The sequence below is a fragment of the Apis florea genome, unplaced genomic scaffold, assembly GCF_048593485.1.
Source record: "Apis florea isolate Af1SG1 unplaced genomic scaffold, ASM4859348v1 contig_2897_pilon, whole genome shotgun sequence".
NCBI classification, from domain to species: Eukaryota; Metazoa; Arthropoda; class Insecta; order Hymenoptera; family Apidae; genus Apis; species Apis florea.
In genome coordinates this window covers 2485877-2507840 of record NW_028256665.1, presented here as the reverse complement: position 1 = coordinate 2507840, position 21964 = coordinate 2485877, and the positions used below count along the sequence as shown (strand labels likewise).

Genomic DNA, 21964 nt, shown 5'->3' with positions numbered 1-21964 from the left:
AGTCCGAACCGCAATTGCCACATGTTCCGGCGTAGAAAGTTACGCGATCATGTTTTTTTGATCACGACAGGAGCAAGAAGTCGGTGCTCCATCTTCATTTGCCTGAGATCAGAAGGGCTACGATCCCAATAAAACGGCCTATCTCGGATGGTGGATTGCGTATCTGCCGCGTCTATGCCGCAACATCGCCCCCTCTTTCGAATCCGAAACTTTTTCCTCCGAAGGGAAGAATCGCCTATTAAAACCCAATGGGATTATACTCTTACAGCGGTATCCAACGCTGTCGAATTTATTCGAAACGCCGATATCAACGCCGATGTATATTCTTATCTTCGCCCTCGCAATAACAAAAACGATAAAAATCCGTAACTAACGATCGATCAAGATAAATAAAAAAAAAAAAAGAAATCTCTCCTCCCATCTCTATCGAATCGATCCAAAAGGAATTGTAATTTGTAAAATTTCTGTCCGAAATATCGCGACCAAGGAAGTTGTTCTTTTTCTTCTTTTTTATCACCGCGCGGAATACACTTTCGATCGTTGTCGATTACGTATCGTTCGATACCGATCGATGACGCGCGGCGCAATATGGAAAACTTTCACCGGTTTAATAATGAACGATGGCGGATCGGCGGTCTCATTAGCAAACCGGCGATACTTTTCCTACGAAAGAAAAAGTGAAGCGTAGCCTGGTTACGCTAGATTTTATAACGCCTTAACCGGTAACTAGTCCGGCTGGTGGACGTCTACCGGAGAGAGGAGTACACTCGGGAGGCTGGCCGATCGGCGTTCCTTTTACGAAGACGTTTCCTATGCCGTACTGTTACGACACGATGATGCTCATTGCCACCGACGATGTACATGCCGCATAAGTGCTAATGAGCAGCTTCTTCTGCCCGGTTTTGCATCCTTTTCTGGCCCTGATCCGGCCACCGATCCACGGATAGAATTTTAACGAACGGCAATTTTATATTTTATTTATACGGCCGCTAATAATCTTTCCCCGATCGACAGGCAAGAAGAAAAGGAAACGTTTGTCGAACGTTCGAGGAAAAATGAAGATTGAATCGGAAGGGACAAATTTAGCGGCAAATTGAATTAAACGATTCATACTTCGGCCTTCTTCGCGTATATGGAAGGTGAAAATCCAGTTTCAACGCTCTCTCGTTACAAATGTGGATCATCCTCGAATAAACTGTTATAGTCTTGTCTCGGTCATAAATTTTCATAGAGAAATGATTTATGAAATATATATACATCGAGCGTCATCCGTGTCGCTATCGACAGCTCGATATTATCGAGCCGTTGAATAAATAATAAAAGAAATATACGATTTAAACGTGACGCGATAATAGATGAACTACGATTACACGCACGTGGCAATTGTTTTTGCGGCCACGACGTATTGCGAACGCAGACGCAACGAGCGCAAGTATGATCGAACAAACGCGATCAACGATACTTCCGATCGCGAGGAAAATCTATCGTTTCCTCGAAAACACCGACGAGCCACGATCGTAGTTATCTCGCCTACCTTTTTGCGAAAAGATGGAAAAAAAAAAGAGAGAAAAGAAAAAGAAAAAAAAGATGGAAAAACGTTCTCTCCAACCCCCGATCGGACGAGTGGAAATGGAGTTTGGACGGTCGGTGGTCGGCGCGGCAAAAAGCGTGGAGGGCAGCAGGATCGCATCGATCCGCGGGATCGTGCGTGTGGAAGCAAAGAAAAGGCCGGGGGTTTCAGCCTAAGGGCAGAAGTAAGTATCCGATACCAAATTAAATGATAGGACGGCGTGCGCGCCGCTACCGGAGACCTGTCCTCATTCCAGCGCCATTTTCGGAAAACAGCATTTCATTGCCGCTCCGTGCGGCGGGGAGGAGGAAAAAAAGCGAAAAAACGGGGAAGAAACGGGGAGGGGGGGAGAGAGAGGCGTAAGAGAGAGGGGAGGAGGGGGAGGGGAGAGAGAAAAGCCCGGGTACGTAATCGCGGACAATGCGGGCCGTATACGTGTACGTGTACTCCCCCTCCCCCCTCCCCCCCCCTGTTTCTGAGGATCGGGCAAAAAGTTATTTGTCAATTAATACACGCGTACCGCGCGTGGTTATTCGCCATGAATACGCATGGTGGCGGTGGAGAGAAGGCGAGGTGGCCGTTTAATGCTGTCGCATTACGGTGACGAGAGGAAGGCAAAATGATAGGGGGATGTTGGGGTGGAGCGGTGGAGCGGGCGAAAAACAGGACGAATCGGAGCGGATCGGTGGAATCGTTTCTAGAAGAGCACGGCCACTACAATGGAATGCTTTGACCGGATCCGATCCACCGTTTCAACCATCGTACGGGACGGGATGGATCTTGAAGCTGCCCCGTCAGCCTCCTCCGATCCTCGGCTGTCGATTCGCCACGCATTTTTAGCAGCGCGCCGCACAAAGCGCTCTCGAAATTGGCTTCAACCGCGATACGAGTGTCCCCCACGCCCGTGCCCCCCTCCATATTCCCTTACATAGGTAACCCTGTTTCATTCGCGCGCGTTCCCCCCCTTCCCCCCTCCCCGATTTCGAGAAATTTTTTAAAAATTCATCCATCTTTGTATCGTGTCTATATATATATATATATATATATACGTATTGTTATTAGATCCGTGATGATACGTGATAGATCAGCTCGAATTTCCAAACGAAATCGTTAACCGATAGACGATGCGGCGGCGGATGAAAACGATCGCCGCGATCGGCGCGCCACACATTTCCCATTAAAGGCGACGATGGCGCGCAAGAAGAGGAGCAACGATTGGCGCGCGATTATATTAATTAGCGAATACCGTGAAAGCCGCGTAGTCCGAAAAGAAAATCGCCACGTAGGAAATATATATCGATGACGGGGCGAAAAAAGGAGGAATGCAAAAGGGTAAGGGAAGCGGGTTTGGCACATTTTTTGAATCGCAGGAATGCCGATACAAGCTATTAGGTGGAGGATCGGGGAGGGGGCCTTCTTACGTGGAATCGTTAACCTCGGATAGCCACCCGATAAAAGACGATCGAGGTGGACGACGAGGTCTGAATTAATGAATCCCCGGTGCTGCGGATGTAAAACTCTCGCCCCTGTCTCTAACTGTCAGAAGAAACGGAAACGGCGTGTATACAACGGACGATCCTTGTTACGTTTCGCCGGCCAATCTCCACGCGATTGCTTATATACGATGCGACCGTTAAACATTTTTTTTTTTTCGAGACAACGTGCGTTTACGTGCATAGACTAGATCGGGATCGGAATCCGTCCTCGAGATCAGTTTGATTAGGAAACGGTATACACGTGTTTTGCGGGGGGTTAGAAGAAATCGAGTTCGTTCTTCGCGCGAATGGAAACGATCGATCGTGGCACTACTTCGTTCGTTGAAACGAACGCGATTTAAGAGTTTTTGGCTCGAATCGACTCGAATAGACGAACAGCAATTTGTCCGTTCTTTTTTTTTTTTTTTTTTTGGTTGCGTCGTTTGATCGTAGAAGGAATATACTGGATCGTGTTAACGAGACGAAAGCTGCTTCGACATCTTTATAATCGAAGTTGATCTCGCGTTTCGTTTAAACGCGATTCGAAAATTTTCTTTTTCTTTCTTTATCGATCGAAAGTTCGAAATAAACTTATTATTCACGAACGTGATTCACGTAAACGTGATTTATCATATTCGTTGCGTTTCTCTTCTAACCGTTTGCGCGCTGATAATTAACATTCCAATAGAGAAAAAAAAAAAAAAAAAAAAAAAAACGTTAAGTAGATAGCCCATTTTACCCCTACTTTTCCTCTCCTCGCCATTCATTAAATATCGTATAACGTATCATTTATTCAGTATCGATCGAAACGGAGAGACAAGAATCGAGGCAGACACCGCGGCAAGCCGTGAAAGCTTGGAAGGTGGATGGCGTGGAACGATTTCATCGGTTTCTCGCCGCAAGGGTCAAGTGTACGGAGAGAGGAGCGTGCGTTGGTGGGAGAAGGAGGACGCGTTGGCGAAACGTAGGGAGCGAGAGAGAGAGAGAGCGAGGGAGGGCCGCGCAAAAGAACGGAAAGAAAGAAAGAAAGAAAGAGAAGTTTGTACGCGCGCGTGTGCCTTGTGGTCACCCGTGGGGCTTCCATTCAACCGGTGGCTCGACTCGCCCACTCATTCCTTCATTCATACACGCTGCACGCGATTTGAATCGATAAGCAAACCACGGAAGCGAATCTTTCCTATTGGCCTGGCCGCGTTAACCGACCTCGTACACGGAATCTTCTTACGTTTTCTCCTTTCTCTCTTTCTCGTGACGAGACCGGCGTAACGTCGATCTCGATCCACGCGTATATTATATGTCGTTCTCTCGAGGAAATTTTTGAAAACTTTTGAAAACAATTTTAGAAAAAATTCGTTCGAGAGTTCGGCTCGCGTACGTTTGAAGAAACTCGTAGGTAAAATCGAGGTAAAAATTTTTGTGCGAATTTTTAACTTTTTTTAACACAGCCATCTTTTTTCCGATTTATGAAAACGAGTCGCATCTCCTTTACGAGAAATCCCATCGCCGATATCAAGTATCAAGAAAATGAAATTCTCGATTCAAGTTCTCCGATCGTTATCGCGACTGGACGTTCAGGATCATTACTGGAGAAGACTCAACCCGATATCAATTATAGTACTTTTGAAATTAATCAGTAATTCAAGACTATCAAAGAGTACCACCTTATTACACCGCATGATTCTACTATTAGCCAACCTTTTGCATTTCTATCCTCCATTAAATTCTACCCTATACTTCCTCTTCCAATTATACAACAAATCGTAAACCTGCACTGATCTCTTTCTGCGTATCCTATCTTCTCCTTTATTATTTATTTATTTTTTTTCTTCTTCAAAAATCATCGAAACGAATCTCGAAAACAAATTATCCTTCCTTCCCTTCCCCCAAAAATTAGATCTAATCGATCAACCCCTGCCCAAAACCCTGTCGAATATTCAGCTTCTGGAGCTTGACCCCCTTGGCGAACGGGTGCAGGCCAACGAACGCGCTTTCCGCAAAGCTGCGGAGTAGTATCGTCGATCCTCGATGCTCGAGGAGGATCCAGAAGCTACCGGAGTATCGAGCAGCACCGACAACGCTCGAGAGAAAAGGAACGAGGAGGAGGAGGAGGAGAAAGAAGGAGGAGAAGAAAAAGAAGAAGCGAAAGAGGGAGGTGGATATACGGCGGGAGAGCGTTGGAGGGAGAAGGGCGAAGGGAGGAAGGTGGAGGCGGAGGAGGCGAAAGTGGAGGTGGAGGCGGTGGTAGGGGTGATCGAAGGGGGGCTACGACCGGTCGGGCGGACAGACGCATGGACGGATGGAAAGACAGACAGGACTGGAGACCGCTCATTACGGGCGGCGCATGCGCGAGGAATGCGGCGGCTCGGCTCTCCCCGATACAATAAATATAGGATCGGATCGGATCGGATCGGCAGGTAAGGCTGGACAAGGATCGAGGCATCCGGCGATACCGACCGAGCAACAGAGATCGATGGGGGATAGAGAGAAGGAAAGGAAGGGTGCAGAGGACGGACAGACGCGCGTAGGGGCCAACGTTCAGCCGGGAAGTAAGGATGAATCGATGAACGAAACGGGCGGACAACAATGCCGGGAGTAGTAACGACATCCAGTTAAATTGAACGGTTGCGAAAAAAGAGGAGAAAAGGAGGGGAGAGGAGAGGAAAGGAAAGAAAAAAACAGCGGTTGTTGTTTAAGAGAGACCAGGTTATATATCCTGGTTGTATATATATATTCCTGGCTCGAGCCGATCCGATTTGGCTTCCGGCAAACGATACGACGTGTACGTTATTACGAGCAATGATCCGATATTACGATACGATCGATCAACCGAGTTTCAATTCAGCGTCAGAGCCGTTAAATAAAGAGAACCGAAGTAGCTCCAACTAAACGCTCGATTGATTCAAATTTAATTTAACTCATCGTGAGGTCGTGGGCGAGAAGAAAATCCGTGTAAAAAAAGTGAGAGGCGAGTTTTATCGTTTATCCAGACCGCGAAAAATTTGGGATCGGAAAGAGGATGGAGGGGAGGAGAGAACATTAATTAAAATGACGAAGAGGGGAAGAGAATAATGGTTGGAAGAGGAAACGGGTAAACAGGCTGTAATCCGGACACGTTTTTCATTCATTACCGATAATTTCTGAGCGGACAACGCCATTAGGCCGAGTGGAAAGAGGTGTAGGCGCGCTCGCGAGCGCTCGCGAGCGTTCACGAGTTAGAGGATCGCGATTCACTTGAAAGATGGGCACCCGGTTTAAAATTGTAGGGAGCGGACGTGGCCGATGTATTCGCGATATAAACGCTGATCAATCAGCTGCGCCGGTGCATTTAATCGATAGTTCAATAATTATTAACCTGGGCCGAAGGAACGGGGGCCCCGGCCCCGCAGATTGCCCGCTTTACGAATTCCCATCCTGATAGTTTTGTTTCCAGACAACTTATAAATTGCCTGTCTCTAACCATCTCTTTCAGATGAACAGCTCATTAACGACGCGTATAAATTATTCCAACGATATTTCAACGATATCGAGGCCCGATCGCAGCTCTTCTATCCTCTTCTATCCATCGTTCTTCCCTCGTGAACCAACCATTTTCGTCGAGATTCGATTTATCGATCTTGGATACGGTTCGATTCCGCGTAACTTGCACTGAAACACACTCTACCCGATCTAACCAACTATCGATTTCGATCCTTTTTTTCTTTCTCTTTCTTTCTTTCTTTCTATTTTTCGATTTGCATCGTGCACGAAAATGCGAGAAAAATTTCGAACGAGAAATGGAACGAGTAGAAAGTCGGACCATCGGTGGTTGACCAACGCGTCAATTCTTCTCGAAGGCGAGACTTGGTAGACCGATTACGAGATATTCGTTGCACGTTGTCCCCAGGCGTCGCGCAACGAGGCAAAAAGATGAAAAGGTAGTAGAAGGACGGCAGTAGTCCGATAACGTCGCGCCAGAGTTATTAATTACCGCGGTTCGCCTGTTCGCAATTAGCTTTGGATCAGTTTCGGCTAATTACATCGGTGTCGTCATTAATTACTTCCCATCGTCCATCGAATTCATTTACAATGGCTTTCCCTCCAACGGTTTGTCCGTCGTCTACACACCGTTGCAAATTACTTTGCTCTCGACCCTTCTTCTTGTTTTCCGTTAAAATATTCCCTGCTCGATGATACTTTCGATCCTTCCAGTTTCTTTCCTCTTCGAGGAATTTCGAGGAATTTGCCAGACACCGAAACGTTCTTTCCTCGAAACGAGAGAAAGAAACGAAAGTAAAAAGAGAAAAATCTCTCGTTTCTTTCTTTCTTTCTTTCACCTTTTTTCCGTCGTCAAGGATTAAATAATCCCGATTTCCTCGATTTCGAGACTCGAAACCGCGCCTCACGCAAATGAGCAGAACGGCGCGCCAACGTGGACCAAACCAACGTGGAGGGGAAAAAAAGAGAGAAAAAAGTGGATTCGAAGCGGCGCGCGAATAGTCAGAGCGGAGAGAAAGTATTCCTCGAACGGGCAAAAAGCCGGCATCGACATGTCGATCGAAAGAAGTGTCGCTAATTTGATGTAGCCGGTGTATACGGCGGATCGTATGGCGGAGCGGTTTGGTCACTCGCGAGTTGATTTATACCGGTGGGCAAGAACCTCGTGGCAAACCTCGTTGTCTTGCTCATTGCTTCCACCGCTTGTCTCTCTCTCTCTCTCTCTCTCTGCTCACTTTGAACAATGGAATTGCGTCGCGACGTCAATCTCTCTGTATTATTCACCTCGCCCCTGCTCTCCTTTATATCCCCTAGCTGTTCCCCGTTTTCGTTACCTTTTCTGTATCTCTTCTTCTCCTTTTTTTTTTCGATCCTTGTTTCTTGATTTTTCTCTTTTCTCTCTCTCTCTCTCTGCCACTTTTTATTTTAAGAGTTTCTCTTTCCGTGGAACTGTCTCGCTAGCCTCCTCCTCGCGAGAGAGAATAAATCGAAAGGACGAGGGATCGTTTAAAATCGTGTTACCGAAGGCTGACGTCTTAGCAGGGATTCCACTAATTTCACGGATAATTTCGGTTCAAGGTTTAACGTACGCGGGATGGATCGATAGATGTAGCGTTTTTTCACGATGCGATGGAGAAGAATGGTATTTTTTTTTTTTTTTTTAAGTATGATTTGAACGAGTTAAAGTGAGAGGATTACAAAGGGTATTTGGGACGGTTTGTAGACTCGAAGCGAAAGAACGAGTGTCAAAGAATGAATCGTGAGACAAGAAACGTAGAGGACAGAGTTTGGCGATCTTTTAGGAACGCGTTTTCGTTTAATTCAAGCGTATCGAAATTCGTTGGATTAATTATAAAACATACCTGTCTGTCCAACAGAGAGCGTCATCTCGATACCTGAAACAGAGAAAATTTTAATTAATCTTCATCTAACGAAATTTTACGAGGAATACAAATATCATATATACGTATATATATATCGATTGTATTAATTTATCACGGTGCACGATCTTCTCTCTCAAAGTCCCCTATACGTGGCAGCCTCGACGCTTGAAAGAACGTATCGCAGCTTACAGGAAAAAGCTTTTATATGAAAGCCTAGCTGTGAATAAGATCGCCGTCGTAAATTGTGCGCGAGGCTAATCTCACGGTTGAACGCGGCCATAGACTTCGCTTCGTTTGACTTCGACCACTTTTTCGAGACACTCGAAAAAGTACGAGATCGCGACGGATTTTCAATTCCTCGACGCACTTCCAATTCCTTCTTCCTGTATCGTACAAAAATTTGTCGTGCTGCAAGCGATCGTAAAAAAAAATTTTCCTTCCCATCCACCTTGTTTATTTTAACAACGCACGAATAAACGTTGAACGTTTAAAAACAATTCTCTCATTAATCGCGATTTTCGAAAATACGATTCTAACGATTTTTTAATTTCCACGCCATCTGAAACTCTCGTATCGTCGAACTTCAATAAGGAGGGGCGAAAACCCTGTGGAAGGAAAGGCGAAAAGAGAGAGAGAGAGAGAGAAAAGAGGGATGGAGTCGCGCGGATGAATCAGAAGGTGCGAAGAAGAAAGTGGGGCCTGTCAACGGGACATGATTTAAAGCCAAATATTACGACAGAGGGCACATTTCTCGAACGCGTCCCGTCCCAATGTTCACCCCAGCCTCGTGGCGCGGGGGTGGCGAGGGATGAGCCGTAAGTCGTGCAGATATGTTCGCCACTCGGTTTATTACCGGAATGGGCCAGGCCCTAAGGAACATTGATTTAATGCGGGAGTAATTGGGCGACCGGACGTCTCTATGAGCACGCCACCTTCCGCCGCTAATGCGTCGTCCCTCAACCTTCCAACCTTTCCACGGTTAACCACCGTGCAGCCACCACACGAGCTTCCTTTCCGATCCATCCCCACGCAACCTTCTTTTTCCCTCCTTTTCTCCCGCAACGCGAGAGGAACGAGAGAGAGAGAGAGAGAGAGAGAAACGCTTTATTGCCGGTTTTATTGCTCGACGAGTTTTAGCCGCAGTTCGGATCGGCTTATGGCGCTTATTAAACTTTGATGTCACCAAATCGCTCGCGCGCGACCGCCCCTCTTCTTCAACCGTGGCGTGCATGCTTAACCGTACGGAATTATGACGTGGGAGGAGGATCGAGAAAATTAAGCTTTCCTTTCTTTTTTTTTTTTTCTTCTTGGAGGAGGATTCGTTCGATTTGGAAAATAGTTATCCAACGGGGGAATGAATAAAAATGGTACGTTATTAGATAGGAATATTTACGAAGAAATTGCTTACGAGGGATTCTTTTTTCGATCGGTGGCCGATGTCACCTTCGAGATCATCCTTAATATTAGGACGTTAAAAAAAACTTGAACGATAACAACTCGTGATTCTCACCTTTCGAGGACGACATCGTCGTTTATTCGGGCGCTTAACGACGTCAACAATGTGTTTTCACGAGAGTCTAGACGAGAAAAAATCCCCCACATTCCCGTAAAATTTTGTTGCTCGAGCCCGGAGATTCCCGTTAAACGGTATTACCAGAAATTCACACTGATGATCGGGATCGCGTGCAGGAAATTGAAGGTTACGCTTAGATTTGCGTGCGATATCGATGATGAAGTCTTCGAGCTGCTCAAATTTTATTAGCCACGAACTCCGTAATCGCCGTGAAGTAAATGCAAATGATTTTCGAACGAAATAGCCGGTTCTGCCTTGTTTTTCCCGCTTCACGTAACACGAATTAACCAGTTGGGGTAATGCCCGAAAATTACCGAGCATTTAGTCCCGTGAAGAATGCGCGATCCCTCTTCTCTCCTCCTCCTCTTCTATCGAAATTGTTTACGCCGTGGACAAAAATATCCCAAACTATCTTCCCCTCCTTTTTAAAAAAGAAAAAAAAAAAAAAAGTCTACTCCGTTATTATCGCATTCCAAATTAATTCCTACTCCCATTCGACGTAATCATTGATCTCCAATAATATTCGAATCACGACTTAACGAAACAAGATAGATTCGATTAACATTTTATCCATAAAAATTTCAATTTCATCCTGTTAAATTACCAACTCGATTTCCATCCAAAATTCAACTATCGTCGAACGATCACGTACAATTGGGAACAAAATTCGATGCAATATCCACCTCGAAACTCGTCGAAATCCCACAATATTCCTTAACCCCTCCCCAAGCATCGGTTAAAAGAAAGACAGGAGGAAACTCTGAGTTGGAAAATTACCAGGAGTGGGGAAAGGATTGGTCCGCGCCACGTGTCGATAAGACGAAACAGATCGGAAGACGGGAAACGTGGCCGCAAACGTGGCCTACGAGCACGGTCATAATACGTGGAGGGGTTGTGCATCCACACATGGCGGCGACTGAACGGTGTAAAGTTTAACTTTGCCTAACACCGGGTGCGCGAAATGTCCGACAACACCCACCTCTCTACGGGGTGAGAGTTCGCGCGGCAGGCTAAAGCTCGAGGGAAACGCGGCGCGTAATAACTGAGCGATGTGTCGGCGTAACAAGCGACGTTTTCGTTCGAGGAGAAAAATCGAGGGGTGAGTTTCTCCTTCCTCCTCGTTTCCATCCTCTTTCATCTCGCGTCCTTAAAATTTGAACGACAATTTGTCCGGAATTTTTATCAAACATTATCAAACCAAATATCATATATATATATATAGCTCGACAAGGATTAATCGATTTCGAGTAAATTTCAAGTTATTCCGAACGAACACGTTATTTTTACGAGAGCGTCATTCCTTCGATATATCGATCCCCGTGCAATAATCAATGAATCGCAACTTTTTAACCCTCCCCTCAACTCGACCCCCATAATTACACCCCGAAGATCGAAGGGAGCGCGCTTAACATCGGCCGATTCCTCGAAACCTTTTTTCACCCCGCAATCCGTATGGTATTGTACCGCGTTAATTGTAAGTTCAGTGAGGGGAGGAGAGGAGAGAAAGAGAGAAAGAGATACCCGTTGCGGTGGCCGAGTAGCCGGATAAGAAACGCATTCCGGTTTTCGTCCGAAGAGGCATCGGCGGAACTGGGGCCCCGGGCCCGACTCTGTATTGGAACAGAGAGAGAGTTTTTCGATGTGCCGCCTCGTGTCTCTTCTCCCGACATCCGTGCGAATGTAGGTGCGCAGGGTGTGGTGCTCCAGAGGGAGAGAGAGAGAGAGAGAGAGAGAGAGAGGCGAGTCGAGCTACTGGTTCTCCAGCCTGTATATGCGGCCGTAAGAATGTTCGCCGTGTTGGTTCGATTAATCAGTCGTTTTTCGTGCCCTCGCTCTGGGCCAATAGAGGTAGAAAAACTTAACGTATGTGATAATGCGCCAGCTATGCTTCTGCCCACCGTCCTTCTCTCTCTCTCTCTCTTCTCCTCCTTTCGTTCTGTCATTTACCGTTGCTCTTGCTCTCTCTCTTCCCCCCTCTCTTTGTCTCTCCGTCCACCTGTGCACGTTTCGTAGCAAGCTGGAACGTGGACCGTGCGCGGCAATGCTGAATATATATCTACACCGAAACGGCCACGGTCAGAGACGGCGACGCCAGCGCAGGATCACTGACCGAGAGGATGCTGTCTTGCGGCGAGGGGGCTCAAACTTTTTTCAACGGCGACAGCCACGAGGACACGTAACCGGGGGAGGAGGAGGAGGAGGAGGAGGAGGAGGAGGAGGAGGAGGAGAGTCGGCCTCAAATATAGCCGAACGCAGCAGCGTCGCGGTGAACGCGATATTTCAGCTGTGATCTTTAACGAGCGCGCCGCGAGGAACCCGCTCGCGCGACCGAGGACACCGGGAGGACAGCACGGAGGAGAGCTTTTGTTTCTCTCTCTCTCTTTTTCTGTGTGTGCGTGCGTGATCATTTTCCGATCGGATAAATTGATATGGATCGCTCTACCCCGTCCACTCGAGGCTTTTTTGCCATCCTTTGTCGTTATCGTCCTTGTTCCACCGTGATGCCGGTGTCGCTCCGTTTTCTTGCGTCATTTCTCGGCTCGTTTTACAGTAGCTTCTTTGGATCAAGTAATGGACGAGGTACAAAGGGAGTGGTGGTGTATCTTGCAAGAGTTTCGTCTCTATACAAGTATTTTTAATCTAATCGAATAATAAAGAAAATTCTCGTCGTCGATGATTTGTTCTCAAAAATCGGTAAAAAGTGAGAACGACGAGAACAATTAAATTCGAATAGGAGTGGATCGATGCGAAGCAACGCAATTTCCATTCAACGTTGATCGTTTTCTTCTAACCTCGATCGACGCGCAAGATCGAAGAATGGCAAAGAATATACGTTCTTACGACCACGTTTCTTGCCCTCGATGTAATAATTTCACAAAGGAAATACCTTAATAACACGGTTTCGTATCACACGATTTCCCTGTATATCAACATAGTAATCGATTTCGTCGCTAATTCACCGCGGAAAAACAGGCATAGTTCGGCGATTAGCCTTTTTGCCATCCTTTGTCGTTAACCCGGTTAAGATTACGTTCGTCGGTTCGCTGGCCATCGATAAAAAGGCTCGGGTCTCGCTCGAACGAGAACGAGAACTTTCGTTGCCGTGGAAAACCGTCCGATTGACACGCGTTATGACATTCTCGGAGCGTGCACATTGCGAAACGTCGATCGATCGAAATCCAGTCGTACGGAGAAATGGATGGGATCGTTCGCTTGCTTCACGCTATAATCGGACACGATTTTTTACTTTGAACCGCCTTTTTGGAAAAAAATAATGGTTTCTTTTTCTTTTTTTGTTCTCGATTTTGGCTCTCGCGCCAACGTCTCGAGAAATCGTTCGAGAACGAGGTGAAACTTGGGGAATTTTGTTTAAACTTTTTTTCTTGAAAAATCGCAACAAATTTACGACGCACGTTCACGACGACGAGTAGAAAAAAAAAGTTCTTCGATCCGCTCGTCACAAGACGATTCTGTACTCGACGTAACCGCAGATACATCATCATCGATCGAGCTAACAAATACCCGCACCATTCCCCCCCCCCGAAGATTCCCGTTAACAGCAATCGGAAACTCTATCGACTCCAACTCTATCTCTACCAACTTCTCCGAATCCTATGCGCAAAACACAAACCATTACCTTGCCCAACGACAATTCCTCCGGACGACAATCCGACCGGCATTCTTCCCACGCCTCGACCGACTCTCTCGATCGTCATCGATCTACGACCATCCAGCCCCTCCCCCCTCCCCTCTCCCTTATATACATCCATTCCATTCGCCATTTTCTCTGAAAAACGCGAAGAACCGGGACGACGACGTGACGAAGCGATTAGGGCGAGGCGACGACGATGAAAACGGATCACGCGGCTCGAAACGAGACGCATAAATCCTCTCCTCCTCTCTGCATCTCGCGAGAGGAGCAACAAGAGAAAGGCGCGAGAAGAAACTGGGGAAGAGGAACGGTGTTGGAGAAGATATCGAGCTGTCTCTCTCTCTCTCTCTCTCTCTTTCGAACTTTCGTAATAAAAATCCCTCGGTTGAAGGGATCGAGAGAGGGAGAGAGAGAGAGAGAGAGAGAAAAAGGCCGAGCGTTCTCGCGGGGATCGGGCAAAAAGGAGTCGCGCGTTTGGAAAAACACGAGATTTCAATTAAAGAGACAAGCTTAGTAATGAGGCAGCGTGGATTTATTGGCTCTCGATTCACGCCGTGGCGCCAAAACGTCTGCTCCCTCCGCGCGCACCGGCCAGCACGCGCGTGTTAATGTATGCGTGCGTGCACGTGCCCTCCGGCCAGCAGCGGACCCGGCCCTTGCGGACGGGGCCCTTTGCTCGCACACCAACCGCTCTCCCCGAGCTGGATTACCTCGATCCACCATATTCTCCGCGTCCAATTGCCTCATTTGCATCCGATCGAGATTCATTACCGTATTGCCCGGTAATAGGACAGTCTCGCTCGTCCCGCTCCATCTTTCTCGCTTCCATTTCCTACCCTTTCCTCTTCGCTCGCCTCCCTTATCTATCCTGGCCCAATACCGGCGGCCTTCCACTCTCTTAATGCGTTTTCGAGCCGGGGGGACGGGTACGTACATCGTCGTATCGTGCGCGCGTGAGGAGATGCGAGAAATTGGAGATTTGGAGAGGAGGCCATTCGTGAAGGTAAAGGTACGATTTCGAAGGTAAGAGTGTTACGTTTAACGAATAGATTTGAGGAATAGGTTTTACGAATTTGATGAAATGGAAGTTGAGAGGGGAAAAAAGATTTGGAAGCGGCGAAAGAATTAGGGAGACGAGTGATTGTTTAAAAAAGTATCTTGTAACGGGTACAATCGATGTCGTTAAGTTATCAACGGTGGACAGTGGTCGCGACACTTTGCATAATTGCCGAAGCCTAATTAACTTCTTTCGGCTCGAAGCTGGAACTTACCAGCGCAGATAACATTATTTTCACGGTAATAAACGAGCCACGTCTGCGACTCCTCTCGATAAGAGAAATTACTTCCTCTTTTTGCTCCGCCTTTTTTGAACGTTCTTTCTTTCTTTCTTTCTTTTCTCCTCCCCTCTCGCGGAGCAAACCCTTGCTTCGCGAAATTCCAAAGATTTAATTAACACCGATAATCGGACGTGTCGTGAAAATAAACTTTCGCTATTTAAGCTTTTGTTCCTTTTTTAATCCTGACTCGCTGGCTACAAGAAACAAGACTGCAGAGAAATGCTGCACCCAGGTTGGAAAGAAACTTTGGTTAAGAGGTAACTGCTTAACGAACACGTAAAATAAAATTGCTTTAGACATTTTCCGGCATCGGCCAAAACGTATTCGTCGAGTTTGAAAAAAGTAAGCGAGATCCGGTCTATCCGGCTATTGGCCATTAAACGCATTTCTCGGGAATAATTTTCAATCAATGGCGTAACTGAAACGCAGAAAGAATATTCCTATTACATCTGGATCATATAAAGTCCCTCGAACGATAATCAGTGTGCTAACAACTTTGTGTATGCTCCTGTTGAATGGGGCACTTCTATAACTTGGTAAGAAAAACTTATCATATTCTTGATTAAAATTAAAATATATTTTTATTTCTAAAACATTTAAAAAATACGAAAATTGCTGTAATTTGAACAAAGTACCTAATTTTGAAAACAAATTAATCGTTGCTATCAACAAACCAGTCTATCTAACTTTGCTTGTATCGTAAATATCGTAAACTACGCAAAAAAAAAAAATACTCCCCATCATCGTTCTGAAATTTTTCCAAAGTGTATCCACTTCCCTTCCTTTAAAAATCCAATGAGCTTCTTTCTTTTTTACTTATCAGGTATTGCGATACAAAAACTCTTCATTTAAAGTTCTTTCAAAAGTATATATAGACAACTACCACTCTCGACAAACGAGCACATCTATTTTTCTGCTTGACGAATTCAAAAAATTTCCAAACATCTCCGAATCCTCTGTCGAATCCTCTGTAATCTCGATCTTGAATTCGAAGCGAAAAAAAAAAGAAAGAGAAAAAAAAAGTGACAAAGCCGCGAAATAATCCGTCGATCCGAATCTCGGACACGCCGAATCGATCTCAATCGAAAGTTTTCCATCCGCGGCGTTTCGGTGCATCGATTAACAAGCCTCTTATCTCGTTTAAGGATTTTTATGGGGAACGTTAGAGGGGTGGGCGTTCTCCGTGTCCACGGGGGAGAAAACATCGTCGGCACCGGGCGCGGCTTTAAAGACATGATCCGCCACCGTAATCGTGTTTCGTATCCCAGGTACCCCGATAAAAAGCGGCCACGATACGAATCGACGCCCGATTGGCCCTGGGCTACGAATCGCCCAACGTCCCACATTATATCATGTAATTTTTATCGGATCTCAAGTACGATCTCTCGGTACTCTCCACGCCGGAAATTATGCATAAGACTGATCATCATTTGCCCGGTTAGTTTGTATCGGCAGAGAGAGAGAGAGAGAGAGAGAGAAAGAGAGAGAGTGATACTACCTCTTCTGGAAGGCCTGACGAAATTGCTAATTCGTCCGTACTCCCTGTTATATACGGTGTTTAACCCATTCTTTCTCCATTATTTATAAATAAATAATAATTATCGTTTAGCAATTACGATTTAAAATTGTTTTTATCGGAAAGAAATATATCGTGGATGTGGAAAAGACACAATTGTAACCGAGAATTTCCACTTTCGAAATCGTTCGTGCACGTGTTTATCCTTCGAAGCGCGGAGCTCGACTGAGCCGGTTCTCTTTGTTATCGTCGGTAACCCCGGAAATTAGAATAGACAGATAATATTTATTATTCGATATTTAATCCAATTTACGCTTCTAACTTAATTGAATCAACAACGTGATATATTTCTTTATCGAATGATATTTTATTATTATTATATAACGAATTATATTATTTCAATAGAGAAGATAATACGTTTACACGGTTTTAGAAGAAACGGTGGTCGATTCGCCACCAACGAGAGGATCGCTGACAAAACGTTTTAACGTCGTTTTAATGTGACGAGGCGCGTAGAGGGCCGTTTCCAAGAGGTTCGACCGGATGCAAAGTGGCGGTAGAGCGTCATTTGTTCCGCCGCGGTGTACACATACACCTATTACTACTCAGATGATAGTGGTGGTGATGGTGGAGGGCGCAAGCCGCCGCTGGTGGTACGCGAAAGAAGCTTTCAATGTTGCAAACACGGGCCCGTGATACCTTTTTCAACGCTGTAATCCACCGTTTCGGATGTTAAACCGGTGTGCCGCGTGTGTTATTAAGGGCGATTATCATACCGGTGAGCGATGGCGCGCGCGCGGACCAACCGTATTTCGAAATCGTTATCCACGATATACGAGGCCGCGGTTGTTATTAATAACTATTCCAACGTGGCTTTTCTACAATCTTGTTCGTGAAATTGCGCATTCTTCTTCTTTTTTTTTCCTTTCTTATTTTCGATCGTACATAGCTTTCAATATATCGAGGGACCACGATGAGAATGGGCTGGGACCACGAAACGCCGCGTAAAGTAGCGTGATCTTGTAAAGAAGACCGTGAATTGTTAATAATAGTGATATCGTCGATAATATTGAGAATAATTTTAAAATAGTATTTTCAAACGCGCTTCCATATTTTCGAGATTATATACGATCGATGGTATTGTCACAAGACTGGATTATATATCCTCGAACTATATATATATATATATATATTTCTTTTTTTTAATTTAATATAATATTCCATACCTTCGATTCCTAACCTCGACTAGTTTTTCCACGCGTTATATTATAATTTTTAACGCATATTCCTTTCGAACGAATTCCCATAATACGAAACTACGATACCCGGCGACGAGTGGTTGACAAACGGGAGCGCAATAACGCGTCTTATCCGCGCCGCTTCTTTGCGCGCGTCTCGCTACCCCGCTGGGCCGAGGCTGACGGTCCGCTTCCACGGTGGAAGCCGCGCATAATACCCGTGGTGGTGGTAGTCCTTTCTTGTCTCGAACCAAGTCGCCCGTTCCCCCCAAGGGTTGATAATTCGCCGATTAAATTGAAAACGGCGAGGCTAATTGTGCCGCGGCTGTGTATTATTCATTGGATCCGGCGGGGCTTCGGTACACCTTCGGTGCGTGGATCACCCGAGTACCGTACCCGAGTACCGTACCGCCGCTTTTTATCCCGGCCACGGAACAACGGCCGAATACGGCGCTTCGCGACAAGAAAAACCGCCACTTTCCTTGTGCTGGCCGCGTTCTTGCAACGCGAGGCCACAGTTTTCGGCCCGCCTGCAATTCTTCCTTTTTTCTCACTTTATCCGTGGGGTTCCCCTTAATGCCGTTGCAAATTTGTTGAATCGATAGACGCGGAGGAGTGGAGGGCACTGTGACAAGGCACATGTCTTTTTTTGCTTCATACGGTATCATAGGATATGGTATTATATCGCGCGGTTCAATTATGACGATGATAGTGCAGTGCAGTGGTAGTTCTATGGATACAGGGGATAGAAAGTTCTATGTATATATATATCTATGATTGACGATTGACAATTTTTGCAACGTGCTTCGCGAAGTACTACCGCAGGTGATTTATGAAACGCGAGGAAGAAGGTAAATTTCATATTCGATGGATCGGATTAAGCATCCCGGCAAGAAACCGAATCGAATAAAGATGGAATCGGAGGAGAGAGAAAAAAAAAAAGATTGATCGCCGTGGCTCGATTATCGGAATGAAAACAAGTTCTTCCATGTTACGATTCATTGACTTACTACGTCTAGTCTGTAAAAAAACATCGAACTACCGGGAGATAAATCGGATCATCCAAGTTGATTCTCCTCGTTCGATAGTTTTCTTTGGAAACGAGGAAGAAGAAGAGGAGGAAGAAGAAGAAAAAAAAGGCAGTAACTTGACAAAAACGATGGTTTCTGTCACGAAAAATTTTACGATGCACTATACCTCGATGGATGTACAAACGATTTATAAACGTTTGTACGAACTCTTGAAACGATTAGTATTCATTGAACACGATATTTACTATACCGTTGTCGTTAATCAACATAAGTACAATAGGTATTCCGATTACTTAATGGCTTCATACACGAATAACGCTGACCTACTCCGTCGTATTATGTTCGACGTGCAACGAAGCGAGCATTTCCGATTCGCGCGTGTACGATACGATATCGAAAACGATTCGTTCGATATCCGACCGAATAAAAACGCGAAATGTTCGTTTAAATAAGGAAATGTCATTTTTGAACGGAGAATTGTCGTGTGGATATGCTGAGAACCCTTGCTCAATTCGGTCATCCTTTCAATTGGAACTGCTTATTTCAGATTGTTAAGTCGCGTTCACACCAAAAGTTCCAACGCATTCGGAAATATACGCGACAGGTAAATCGTTAGATGTCATATTTTTAAGAAATATTATTTTCATACAAAAATATTTAAGTAATTTCTTTTTAATCGATATAATAATTCGTTTCTTTGAAAATGAGATCTTGTCTTCATTCGAAGATATTACACTTATTATTACCCAATAATAAGATGTAGGTTAATTATGCATCGAATGATCATAACTATTCCTGACCTCTTATTATATGATATTAACCCTCGTTAATCATATTAAATCTATTGTTATCAAATCATATTTTTTCCATTTAAATTAGAATATTGAAAATGGTATATCAATAATAAAATAAATTACAATAATAAAATATTCTATGTATTATTATTCTAACCTAATATATTTTTCTTACAGCGTTATTATAACCAAAATTCCAATTTAATCTAAACGTTATATTTTAATCTAAATTCTAAATTATTTCATAATTATTGTCTTTTCGTTAAAAACATTGTATATAACCTAACCTAGCATCGGAATAGAAGAGAGAAATTATATACTTAAACATTCAAATCCTGTCAAGTTTCATTTCCCAAAATTAACATAGGTGTGACACGGCTCGAAAACAAAGTGTTAAATGCGATCTCGGAATAGTTTAATTAATCAAAAGTTCAGTTTAATCAGAGGTTCGCGCTCCCGCCGAAAGGCGCGTTTACATGTATGCACGTATACGGTCGTACACGTTAATCGCGCCGGTATGTGGCGACGACGAACAGTGCCGCCTACACAGTCACTTGACCTCCCTACGCCTCCGTATCTCTCAGTTAACCTTATCAACTCGATTCAACTCGACCTAACCGGTGTCAGGCCGATGTAGCTTGAAAGCAGACGAGCCGCTTACCTACATTCACGTTTTGCCATGGGCACCATAATATCTCGATTCACGCGCATCGAATAAATATCGAATGATTATCGATCCGGTTAGTAACATTTGCAATCGTAAAAAGTTGTACAGAACGCTTAATTGGCAAATGACGTTTCGAATGTTGAAAATTATGAATAATTTTGAATGAATAATTCTTGAACGAAAATTTTATGAGAATTTTGAATACAGAATTATGTTTACAAAGTTTCGTGACAATTTTGTTGAGAGGTTAAGTACGAAAAGGAGAATTCAAGAAAGTAGAAAATAAAAATGGAACGATTAATGAGAAAGAAAAATGGAAATATTTCAGATTGAAATCGAATTTTAACGAAGAAATTCTCCCTTTTACTTGTACGTCTCGTGATATATTGCGACAACTTCTAGGGAGCTGTTCAGATTCGTGTGCGTTGTAGATAATGTCGAACCGGGCTTGTCTCATTATTATCTCGTTTCGCGCGAGTAATTCATTTTTATGTATGTCGAAGTTTTGTTCAATGATTCACGAGCGTCTCACGCGATATATCCGATCACATTTGAAATTTTTCGTTCGTCTAATTGTTCGTCTAATTCTATTTGCATGATTTTTATTTTTTGATCGAATCGGAAAAAAAGTTTTTTCAAATAAATTTCTAGATTATTCATTTTCGACTTTTTTCCTTTTCCTTTTTCTTTCTGTGAATGTTATCGTTCACAAAATTTTAATCTAATTTCTGCTCTACTATATTATTAACGATTTATCTTAATTGAACGGTCGTGATTGTTATAATTATTGATAAATCGTTAAAATTTATCTAAATTTATCATCTTAATTACATTATTACTAACTGATTCCTTTTAATACACGCTATTTAAAATTCTTAACTTCTATAAATATTATTGATAAATGAATCAATCGATAATTATTAACGAATGAAGTCGTTGGATAATTACGTAAGAAAAAAATCATGCATGAATAAAATAATAATTGAAAATTTTTTCATAATTTTTGTCATATTACGAGTTACTTTATATGATATAAAGAATACGAAAAATCTTACCAAAAAAGACGAATGTAGTTCACAATAGTCGAAATAGAAGTAGACTACAAATTCATCGATGTAGGAAAAAAACAAGAATTTCAAAACTTATATCGTTCACACAAATTATAACACTCACATAATTAAAAATTTAAGAGATTTATTTAAAGATTAATTGCACTAATTAACAACTGAATATTAATCCACAAAAAGCGCGGGTTTCCCGACAGGCGTGACTCAGCCATCTTGTTCCACTAATGACTTCGAAATCAAAATAGTAAATTTCTAAATACATATAATTATTAATTGATTTGAATTTTACTTATAACCTATCAAATATTTATAAAATAAAAATAATTATTAATTTTGAACCAATTATTTTAATTTGTTAATTGAATATTTTAATATCATTGTATAATTAAGTATTGAATATGATATACATGTGCATGACGTGTCATGGAAGTAGAATACGTTGATCAAAAAAATTTCAAGACAAAGCTATGTTATATAAAAATAATACGTAATAATATTTATAAAACAAAATAGGTGCATGCTATTTTAATTTTAAAATTCTAATCAAAAATTATAAAGAAAAATTAACGATAAATCTTAACCTTTAAATATATAGTAATTTCATTTAGCGTTCGTTTTGACAAATGAATATCAAGAATAAACGAAGCATCCGTTCATAACCTGTGTCGATCATTGTTATTCGTCACT

General features: G+C 43.6%; 1 protein-coding gene across 1 annotated transcript in view; it reads right to left on the bottom strand.

Annotated features, from left to right (window-relative positions):
- LOC100864608 (protein trachealess) overlaps positions 1-21964 on the bottom strand; it is a 114420-nt gene that overhangs the window by 77626 nt on the left and 14830 nt on the right. Inside the window, exon 2 of the mRNA XM_086907551.1 lies at positions 8382-8414. Coding sequence (XP_086763677.1) covers positions 8382-8414 — 33 coding nt within the window. The remainder of the gene's footprint in view (positions 1-8381; positions 8415-21964) is intronic.